At 27.0% G+C, this 11,087-nt stretch overlaps 2 protein-coding genes across 6 annotated transcripts; one reads left to right on the top strand and one right to left on the bottom strand.

The window, feature by feature from the left end:
- The first annotated feature begins 203 nt into the window (after positions 1–203).
- Positions 204–5,190, top strand: LOC113551825. 2 transcript variants are annotated; one of them, XM_026954342.1, is made up of 8 exons: positions 204–553; positions 1,761–1,937; positions 2,013–2,110; positions 2,169–2,249; positions 2,724–3,149; positions 3,756–3,937; positions 4,055–4,314; positions 4,751–5,190. In XM_026954342.1, exons 1-8 carry the CDS (start codon positions 354–356, stop codon positions 4,860–4,862), a joined length of 1,536 nt encoding a protein of 511 aa, XP_026810143.1. In that variant the 5' UTR covers positions 204–353; the 3' UTR covers positions 4,863–5,190. The 2 variants fall into 2 exon arrangements, with proteins under 2 accessions (XP_026810143.1, XP_026810141.1); XM_026954340.1 differs by having other exon boundaries at positions 2,697–3,149.
- A 32-nt stretch (positions 5,191–5,222) lies between these two features.
- Positions 5,223–10,403, bottom strand: LOC113551826 (S-formylglutathione hydrolase-like). 4 transcript variants are annotated; one of them, XM_026954345.1, is made up of 6 exons: positions 9,983–10,122; positions 9,526–9,665; positions 6,812–6,996; positions 6,558–6,741; positions 6,161–6,380; positions 5,223–5,843 (listed from the first exon to the last, which is right to left on the bottom strand). In XM_026954345.1, exons 3-6 carry the CDS (start codon positions 6,975–6,977, stop codon positions 5,661–5,663), a joined length of 753 nt encoding a protein of 250 aa, XP_026810146.1. In that variant the 5' UTR covers positions 6,978–6,996; positions 9,526–9,665; positions 9,983–10,122; the 3' UTR covers positions 5,223–5,660. The 4 variants fall into 4 exon arrangements, 3 of the variants coding, with proteins under 3 accessions (XP_026810146.1, XP_026810144.1, XP_026810145.1); XR_003405144.1 differs by lacking the exon at positions 9,526–9,665 and adding an exon at positions 5,910–6,100 and having other exon boundaries at positions 5,709–5,843; positions 9,983–10,403; XM_026954343.1 differs by lacking the exon at positions 9,526–9,665 and having other exon boundaries at positions 5,232–5,843; positions 9,983–10,230.
- Between the last annotated feature and the right edge of the window lie 684 nt (positions 10,404–11,087).

Genomic DNA, 11,087 nt, shown 5'->3' with positions numbered 1-11,087 from the left:
AATCATTGTATTATTATATTTATTCAATAAATCAAAAACATGAAATATTCAAATATCCATATAACGATATAACATAATTAATTAACTAAGAAAATAAACATAATCGTTCTTTTCACATAAATACCTATGTTCTATAGTACTCTTAATTTTTATTATGTGTGACATTTTAACATTATTATTATACTTATATGGTCATATGCGTTTTTAAATTAGTACTCATCTAAATTTATGGTCTAAATAACTATGAAAACTACTTATAATCTTATTATTTTACACACGTAGTTTTCCGGTTGTTGACACTTGTAGTGTTAACATTGTCTTAAATGTATTCAAACTAAACAGTCGGTTTTAAAATGCTCGTCATATTATGTGTCGGATTGACAGCTTACTTATCTTGCAGTTATGCAGATGAAATTTTCCCTGAAGCTTTGGTGTTTGAAGAATTAGGCTTATCCGACATAATCAATAATTCAAAATCCAATGAAAATCGTAATAATACTATAATAATTGCAGGAGATTTAAATGATGCTTTAACAACCATGAATTTCCACAGGTATGGTTTTTATTTAATACTAATTAGGTACCTACTAATCAAATAATATAAATACATTCCTGTATAATCTAGAAAAATCTTAGGTAATCATGCAAAACTGCGTGAGATAGTGTTTGAAAAATCAAATTCAACTTAAATATTATATTTAAACAATTTTCTAATTTTTAGATTTAACATATTTAATAATTATGTTCAATGAAATATGCATAAATATTTTCTGTTAATTTGAAATCCAACTATAGATATATAACAGACTTAAAAACAAATGTAAATTATTTGATAACCTTATTGTACCAATTATTATTACAAAATGACATTACCTTAACGAATTATTTTTAAATGCCATTATTTATGCTTAAGTCAATTAAATAAATAAGTTTGTTCTTTAAAGCAGTATAAAAACTAGATATTATAATACAAGTGCAAGAATATTTATTAACAGCACAAAATTAAATAGATACTTTATCGCAAAGCAGCCCTGATTCAAAAACCAAAAAAGAATGCAAGTTTTTTAAAAATAAAATCGTGTTAATTATAATAATATTTTATACATATTTTTAATTTTAATACATATCCATGATACAATTTTTTTTTATTATAATTATTTTGAAAATTAATAGGTAATAGCATTGAGTATGTATTATACTTAAATATTTATGCAAAATATAGTAGTTATACAAAAAAAAAATAATGCAACTAGATATCTTTAGAATTAGAATAAAATAATAAAATTAGTAAAACATATAATAAGATAAGATAGGTACAAAATGGATTAAGTGAAGTAGGTTTCCAGTATTTCCACTACTAAGTAGTTAATTCTTCTTCCAAGTCTTTTTAAATTAAAATAGACATTTTCAAAAAACGAGGAATGAAACATTTATTTAAAAAAACATTATTGTTATTAGTATTATACCTACTACCTATACAAAAAAAATAATAAAATGCCTCATTATACGTTTTCTTGAACAAAATTAGTAGAATTTTCATTTTGAAATATTTTCATACCAAAACTATAAAGTATAAATGATATTAGGTATCAGCTTAGTTTAATGTCAAATTAACACTTTTATAACATGTTTCAGACTAAATTTTATATGATAATAATTTGGCTATAGCTTCAAACTGAACCTACATTTATTCTTAACCCTTGTATATAATTAAATCATCGATATTTTATGAAGAAATTTTAGAAATTGTATTCTTCCAGAAAAAATATAAATGACTATCTCTGTCGACAATACGTAGTTGAAGAAATTTTAAAAGATATTACAGACAGTGCTTCGTCTGAAAGTCGATCGATGTCCCAAGACAGTCGTGGAACGAGTAAAACGTCTATAATGCAAACCGATCAAGGCTCATCTGCTTATAATGCATGGCTTATCAAGTATACATTTAAAATATACCTGAACTATAATTGTATAAATAGATAAAAATATATCTTTTACGACAATTTTTACAGAACAAAATTATTGAAAAAAATTTATGATGAATACGATTTAAATGTTAGAATGCATGAAAAACCCGTTGGATTCACACTAACAAATACAAATAATGAAAGTAATTATACATACCGTTCTAAATTGCAATACAGACATACAGTACATTTATTTTCTAGGCTTGGGAACACATGACTATGAAACCATGAAGAACGTAGATGACGAAAAAGATTTGAAAAAACCTTACCACTCAAATGAAGGTAAAATACTGTAAACATGACAAAGTAATGTTAGTTACTACTCGGATAGAGGACCTGGATAATTAAAATTATCATTATTGCTTTATTATTTCAAAATTAAAATGATGTAAAATTATCAACCAATTAAATTTATCGACAAAATATAAAATTGGTTTTAGACGTTACAGTAGTATGTTTTACATTATCCAAAAATGAGTTTATTCTGTTTAACGAAATAATAATACATATTATATAACATAAATGTTCTCTTAGTCTTTTCCAATAAAGTAAGTAATACCTACAGAAAATAGGTGTGTAAATCGTACAGTACACTGAAATTGAAAATAAATACCATACGATATTACATACCTAATACAATTAATATACACGGTTAATTATTATATTAATCGGCCATTCAATAATAAATATTTTATATATTTTATTAATGTCAAATTAATTATTCATTAGGGGAATACAATATTTCTCTTGGTTTAGATTCATTTTCTAGCCCCAGTGATACAGTCAGTGTGGATTTTACACAAAGTCAATCTATACAGTATGACATTGATAATGATAATGAGTATAAAAAATCAAATCAACCGTACCAGGGTCTTCATAATTTCAACCCTACACAATCTACCCATCTACCTCCATCAGGATACGAACCTTCTTTCTCTCCATCAACATCACATGGACCACCATTACTTCCAACTCACTATGGACCCCTACCATTTTTGAATGAAACGCCTTCATACCCGTCGGATTATGGAATGCCACCGTCGACGCCACATGAATCATACTCCTCTCCGACATCATATGGATCACCAGCACCAACAAACAATCACTCTTTTTTACTTCCTTTAAATAACCGTTCACCAAATTATCCACATCCTGGATTGATTCCGCCAACTGAAAATCCAGGTGAATACTATCTGCAGTGATGTTATAAATTTGTACCTATACTATACTAGTATAGGTACTATTTTAGTATATTTATTAAAATATTTAAAAGTTTAAAAATGACTCTAAAGTTAAAAAATAAATATAAATAGTGGATATGTTTTGAATTTTAATTTGTAAAACAATAAAATATGACTATCATCATTTTCTACAATATCTAATAAATATGACAAAATTTAAAAAAAAAAGCATAAGCTCTTTTTTCTGGAAAGGGAGAAGTGTAAACTATTATAGATGTGACGAAAATTATATTTTCGCATTTTTATATCTTACAAACCAAAGCACCGATTATAATCGTTTAACTTGAAATATATTTCAAGTTAACTGTTATTCGCACTAAATAACAGCAAAACATATTAAAATTAAGTTAAGAAAACAATTCTAACATTGTCTATATATTAACTACCTTTTTTTTTTTCACGTTTGAACCGACGGCGCCATGGGAACTGCTTTCGCATTACTTCCACGGCGCATATACTAACTACCTACTTTATTTTTTTATACCAACCAAAATATATGTCATGCATGTACACAAATAAAAATATAACTTGCGTCATTTCAATAAAGGTCCTGATCTTACGACCCGAAATATCAAAACAATAAATCAATTGGAAGATGAAAACCATACTCCTGATAGAGAACCAAAACGAGGACTTACAGCAACGGATATGTACGATCTAACTTTAACAGCTATTGCGTTCTTGGGATTCGGTACATTTGTCATGCATCTAGTCATGGACGCCATAATGGTAAATGCGTAAATATTAAATACATTTTATAATATTTCAGAATGTATTATATAATATAGGTACCTACATGATAAGTATTCGAAAAACCTATATTGAAATTTCTCCTGGTTATTTCAGGTACAATCAGGAGCAACACTAACGATAAACTCATCACCATTACACGGTGCCACAGTGTCTAGAGTTAAAAGACACGACAACCCCGTATATTGGGAAATAAACGAGTTGTCATGGACCATAGTATCAACAATTGACAATATGATGGCAAACGTAGATGGGACCTTTGTGAATTGCAAAGAAGTCAAAGCATTGTGCAGACGGTCAAAAAAACTAGTAAAAACCGGTACAAACTTCAGTTCAAAATTATTGCCCGTTTGGAAGTGAGTTTAAATATAAAGTAGAATACAATAATTAAATTATGACTGATAATTAAATTTAAAGAAGAAAATTTTATAGTGGTAAAAAAAATCATTGACAACTTAAGAATTAAATATAAAGGTTTGTTTAACTTTTCATTAACTTAATCGTTGTTTCTAACAATGTCAAGAATAGGTATAAAAATTATATTTCATCTTCTTTATATTTAATACAATAGTTACATAGGTAAATTAAATATGTGTTATAAAAAAGGTCTTAAAAACCGGATTGTGTATAGAAAGTGGCTGATGATGAATCAAGATTTTCTTAATAGGCCTTTGTCAAAATTTAATGTGAATATGATGATTACATTTTATTATCATATAAGTATTAAAATATAAGATTTATTGGTATTTGTAAAATCTATTGAAAAATAATACAAAACTATTTTTTTTTCAGTGTTGCTTTAAGATGGCTTTCAAATAAATTAGGTACAGATAAAAGCCAGCCAGTGATATCTGAATTATTAGGTCATTGTATTTTACCTTCACAATGTCAAAAAAATGCATAATTTTATCATTTATGTGAATAATACAATTTATAAACATATATCAATTTATTGGTCTATTTTTTTTTTAAATATAATAATTAACCCAACCAGACACCTAAACTGGAAATGGTCCAGAGACCTTCTAAATAATTTATAATTTTTAAACTCACATTCATGTAAAGAGTAGCACTACTGTGAACTACTCTTTTACCCGCCTAATCACTATGATTCCCTCTCATATTTACTTATTGTACATATTATTATAGTATATATTGTATATATTCAAATAAAAGTTATTAAAAAAAAAAAAAAAATGTAATAATAATTTATCATTGCATTCAAATTTAATAATGCTACTATTTCCACAATTATTATTCATTACAATCTACTTGACCATGTATTTTCGAAATAAATAAATTAAAATAAAGTTTTGGTAAAGTTTATAGGTAAGATATACCTTGACACACCTCTCAGTGGCATTATTTAGTTGTTCTTTTTTGGCGGGGGAAAGGAGTGAAATATTTTTACATTTTACCTATAACCCCTCTCCAAAAAAAATGTATTTATTATCAGCATCTCTTTTCAGTGCAATAAATGTATGCATGTAAAATCACACAGAAACAAATAATTACGAAATATTAAATTTTAATATACAATAATATTTATTATTAAATCAGTAAATAAATGTAGTTAGCCAGTCTTTAAAAAAAAAATGGTCATAGGGGGGATACAACACCCAAATCCCCCTTCCCCCTCACCATAATGATGTCAATGACACCACTCGTTATATGAGCATAATAATACTTAAAATACAATAAATTACAAAGAATCACATAAAAACTTAGAATGATGGTGAAAATGTTGTTCCATAAAACTTGAAATGAAATAAAAACCATGGTCATATCCTTCTTCCAAATTTATTGAAACTGTAATCTCTGCCTTTTCACAAGCACTTGCAAAATTTTCCAATCTTAAATCTTCTTCGTATTGATCATTTTTTCCCTAAAAAAATTTAAAAAATGTATATTTAATAGTATCCAAAGTATTCAGACATTATACATTATGTACCTATATAACATTGAAGTCATTTAAATAATCAGGGTCGGCCTGGGTACCTGAGGGTCCAGGCAGGAATTATTTTCTAGGGCCCAATAATTTTATACTGTATTTTGGGGTAACACAGTACAAGAGCCCAGGAACTATAATATGACAAGGGCCTAGCCAGGAATCCCGGCCCAACGGCCCTGGCCAGGCCAACCCTGTAAATAATGAATACATTATTGAATAAATTATTTAAACCTATTATTATACAACTTTACTTGATGTATGAGGATATTTAACGCTGGTCCTTTATAATTAGTTATTAAACAAGTAGCATCCCACTCCTCCATTGTTTTTGAATCATCTCCAAAATAACACTTTAATATGTATCGTTCATCAGGCGACTGAGATGGATTACAAACTGGAGCAAAAGCTGATACTGAACGATACTTTCCGGGATTTTTTAATGCACTTATTAATGCACCATGACCTCCCATACTAGAATATTATTATTTATTACAATGCAATACAAACAATTATAAATAGCCAAATAATTTAATTGATCTTAATCTTCTTGGTATAGACTATACAGTAATAATAATAATAGACATCTAATTTCATTTTTTTTTATAGTATATAATACATAAAGAATTTATTTAATATTTATAAATATACCTATGACCCATGATTGATTGCCTGTCTTTGTTGACATTAAAATTCTCCTGAATAATACTAGGTAGCTCTTCATTCACATATGAATACATTTGGTAATTCCTGTTCCAAGGCTTTTTTATAGCGTTTACATAATATGACAAGCCTTTAGCTTCAATTTCATTCTTTTCAACACCAAAAGTAACTCCTGAAAACACAATTCAATGTTTGTGACAATAGTTATTATTTATTACAATAAATTAAATAACAACCCTTACTTGGGCAAATGTCTGGTGATACTACGATAATTCCATAATGTGATGCCCATCGTTGAAACCCTGTCTTTTGTATAAAACTTTGTTCAGAACATAACATACCACTCAAATGATATAAAATTGGCGCTGGTCTTTCCAAATTGTCTGGTACGTACACAGAAAATCTCATGCGGCAATTTAACACAGCACTAAAAATAATAAGAATACATTTCAATTAATTAAATTTGTAATAACTAAGAACAACTTATTATTCATACAATTTCAAATATATTTAGAGTTATACCAAAAAAACAAAATTGGATTTTTGTTTTTCTTTAATTCTTTTAAATAAAAGAATACACATACAAGAATACAATATAATTCCTTAATTAAACTACTCAATACAAGCAACCAATTACTGAATGGTCTGAACGTAATGCATATAAACTCATTACATAGTTTACAGAGATGAAAATACATCAAGATTAAATAATGATTGTCATATTACCTCGGGGACCAGTACTACGGATTCACAGGGACAAGAACTACAAATATTTCATGTTTTAATTAATTTTAATGTTTTAGTAAAAAAGTTAAAAAATATATATTTTTATTTATTTTCAAAAAAATTTTGTAGTTCATTTTTCTGAAAATATTGACGTTTCAATATTTTAATTTCAGTAATCTTCTGATGATTTTTAAAAAAATTGTCTAGTTTCGAGAAAAACTGAAAGCGTTCGTCGGCCGTATAAGCACACGGGCCACATGTTTGATACAATAATACCACTATCGTATTAAATAACTCGCAGTTTTTTTCGAAACTAGAAAATTCCTCTAAGTATTTGTAACTTATTACACTAAGTACTTACCTAGATCACACTGAAATACATATAATGATATACTCTATACAACTGTACATCATACTCATACTGCATTACTACTGTAATATACTCGTTTGTTGTGTTAAGTATCTATATTGCTGACTGCTGTATAATATAGTGTATAATGTATACTGTATATAGTAAATATAATAATGTATTGTACAAATTTGTACTTCGACGAGTTTTACTAAAATAAATTATCGTAGTATAAAATTATTGATATTTGAAAGAAAAATTGAATTTGTATAAATAATATTAAAATTAATATATTATTATTAATTACGATTTTTTCTTACAAAATGTGAATATTAAGTTTAAATTATGTAATTAAATTGTAATGATATTACAAAAATTCTTCTAGATATTGAAAATAAATAATTTTGTAAATTGAACAAAAAAAAATATACATAAATGATTTACTTAACTACCTACTCTTATTGACGTAGACGATAAAAAAAATTAATTAAAAATTAAATGAGAAATCACTTAAAAAACACAACATTAAAGTGCTATATATTTATAATCAAGCATAATAAAAATCAATAAATTGTTAATCACAATAATGAATTGTTTCTTAAAGACTAATAGAATTGTAAATAATCTAATAAAATCAATTAAAAGCGTATACCTACTTACATAACTACATATAACCAATAAAATAAACAATTCACGATAAATTTATTTGTATGAACAAAAACGTCAACATTATTTTCTCAGATTTTACCAATTACCATGGTATTGAATTTTCTAATAATTTCAAAAACATTTTTTTTTTAATATTTTTTATCGTTTTCATTTATTTATTTTTTTACTTTAGTAAGTAACAACAAATCGATATCACGATATTGTTTAATGTTTATTTGACAATTATTTTTTACAAAAGACAACAGTCAACAATCATCAACATTCTTCATAAATCATAATTTTAAATATTTTGCTCTTCGTTGACGGGGTGTAAATGTGTAATAACATTCGAAATTACTCATTTTTTGTATCAATATGAACGTAGGGACTCCGCGCTCCATTATTATTGTTTATTTTGAATATATTGTTAAATATATCAATCAATCATTTAAATCAAATAATTCTAGTCACAGGCAGTATATAGTATTTACTTATTTTTAAATAATATATATCTGTAGTTATAGAAAATAATATAATTTTTAATCGTAGTAAGTAATACGATTTTTAAAAATGACAACTTCCCTCGCTGGTTTAATAGAACACATCAAGCCCATCAAGGCATAACATTTTCAATATGACCGTTTCATACAGGATCGCAGATGGTTAGAATACTTATAAATATGAACATTGCTAATAACTATTACTAGTTTCTACTATGACTACAAGTCTACAACAATGGTACAATGTTTACGCGTATAGACGTATAGTACACCACCGGCTCCGCTGGAAGCGCTTAGCAGAAAGATTTTTTTCTAATTTGATAAGAATATTTGACGCCGTTTTTCTAAGCAGTTTAGCAGTATGCAAAATAGCAAAATGTAAGCTACTCAAGTAACACAATCAGTCAACACTTCAATAGCCACGATATAAAAAAAAAACTAATTAATAATATCTATACTCTATATTCTATACAACTAAAATCAATATTGTCATCATATTCATAATAATTAGGTACTGTAAATGATTTTTTAAATTATATTATTATTTGTTAACACAGCTATAGATAATATCTAATCATACTAATTTAAACAATAATAATACTGGAACCGAAGTCTAAAAGTTTGAAATAAAATATTCTAAGTTCTAGGATTTACTTGTTACAAGATCAAACATGAAATGTACAGCAAATTTTCGTTCTAATAATGATTATAATACATAATTTTATTATATTACCTAATTATTCTATATCCCCAAATCCATAGAACGTTATGTTATTAATCTGTTACTTTTCTTTGAAATACAGTGATACATATGAAAAGTATCTGACCAATTCACAATTTCGTTACCGGTACAGAGTTCTATTAATATTATGGCTATAAAAATGTCAAAAAGTTTTATTAAAACACATAACACTATTATATTATTTTCAATATTAAATAATAACAAAGTTTGTATTTCTAATTACGTAATAAACATAGGTTAGGTAGAATAGGTAGAATCTACTGTGAGTAGATACTATAGTATATCAAAAAATTTAATTTTGCATAACTTATGAACAGTAAAAAAAAAAAAATGTTTTACTTTTCATCAACACCCACTCCATTTGACTGCATTAAAAATTAGATAGAGACAAATGCTTGTCCTACCTTACCCCCTCAAAATTGCCACAGTATTACAAGTTGCCACCAACCTGTAATGTTCGTAGACCTTTTGCTGCCCGCCGAAACTCCGGTTATCTGACACCATATCTAGCTGCTGCTTTGTGTTATTGGACCACTGACGTGACGCAAAATTTCGACGAAAATTCTGGTCCTGATGCAGTCGAGTATGCCAGTTCTCGAACTTAACTGCGCGAGCTGAAAGACCTGATGACTGGCAGACTGCGGACAGCCGATATCCATGCCGAAACATAGAATTATAAAATAACGAACCACACATATCGTTAGTATTCTGACTAATCAATGTCAGCGTCGTGATTGCGATTAAAGATATTAAATCGTGGTCGTGATTTTACTTTTTTGGGGAGATATTGACGGTATTGTTATCTATATAGATTTATTAAAAAAACAACTGGATCTTAAAAACATATTTTATGATATTTATACATATTTTATATTCTATTATTTTATGTCTGAAAAATGATAAGAAACCGGCAGCTGATAAGAGCTGATATCAAATTTCGGATAACCTACTACCTATTAAAAAGATAACAAGAATGACAAAAATTTAAAAATCATATAACCTGCGATTTAGCATTTTTTTAAGTGGCCAAGTATTCCAACATGTTTTCTCTGTCTATATTTTGCACATAAATAGACAAAAATAAAGATATTTCTATTCCGTATTTCCATGATTTCAACTCAAGTTCAGTTTAGGAAAAAAACACCTCGTACCTATTACATATTTTATAAAGTAGAACATTTCCGTGCGTTGACCAGAAAATCTTTAATATTTTAATTTAAATTATTTTTAACCATTAACAATTTATTCAAATATGAAAATGTAAAAATTATTTAATTTAAAACACTAGTATAAAAAAAAAATATTTATTAATTTTTTTTAAATGTTCGAAGTGGACCTACATTATTTGTAACTTAATGGCGTTAAATAATTTGGATCCAGGCATTCTTAACATTTTTAATGTCTTAGGTATTATATTTTGAATATTTTGTTCAATTGAATGGCTGAGATCGTGGAATGAATAATATGATTGATACGCTTGGTTTTTCAAATAATCCATATTCCATTAAGTTATGTTGATAAACCTAGGTGACCAAAGATGTTCTATTCGCAAA

The sequence above is a fragment of the Rhopalosiphum maidis genome, chromosome 2 (genome assembly GCF_003676215.2).
Source record: "Rhopalosiphum maidis isolate BTI-1 chromosome 2, ASM367621v3, whole genome shotgun sequence".
NCBI lineage: Eukaryota > Metazoa > Arthropoda > Insecta > Hemiptera > Aphididae > Rhopalosiphum > Rhopalosiphum maidis.
The sequence above is the reverse complement of the archived record's forward strand: the minus strand, read 5'-3'. Positions and strand labels throughout refer to the sequence as shown.

Bases quoted from the DNA above. Each gene is read 5' to 3' on its own strand.
- LOC113551826 (XM_026954343.1), bottom strand. From the start codon at position 10,230: ATGTGTGGTTCGTTATTTTATAATTCTATGTTTCGGCATGGATATCGG. The intron at 6,742-6,811 runs GTAAGGGTTGTT...TTGTGTTTTCAG, and splicing joins ATCACCAGACATTTGCCCAA to GAGTTACTTTTGGTGTTGAA. The intron at 5,844-6,160 runs GTAAAGTTGTAT...AAATTTTTTTAG, and splicing joins TAAATATCCTCATACATCAA to GGAAAAAATGATCAATACGA.
- LOC113551825 (XM_026954340.1), top strand. From the start codon at position 354: ATGCTCGTCATATTATGTGTCGGATTGACAGCTTACTTATCTTGCAGT. The intron at 554-1,760 runs GTATGGTTTTTA...GTATTCTTCCAG, and splicing joins ACAACCATGAATTTCCACAG to AAAAAATATAAATGACTATC. The intron at 3,150-3,755 runs GTGAATACTATC...ATTTCAATAAAG, and splicing joins TCCGCCAACTGAAAATCCAG to GTCCTGATCTTACGACCCGA.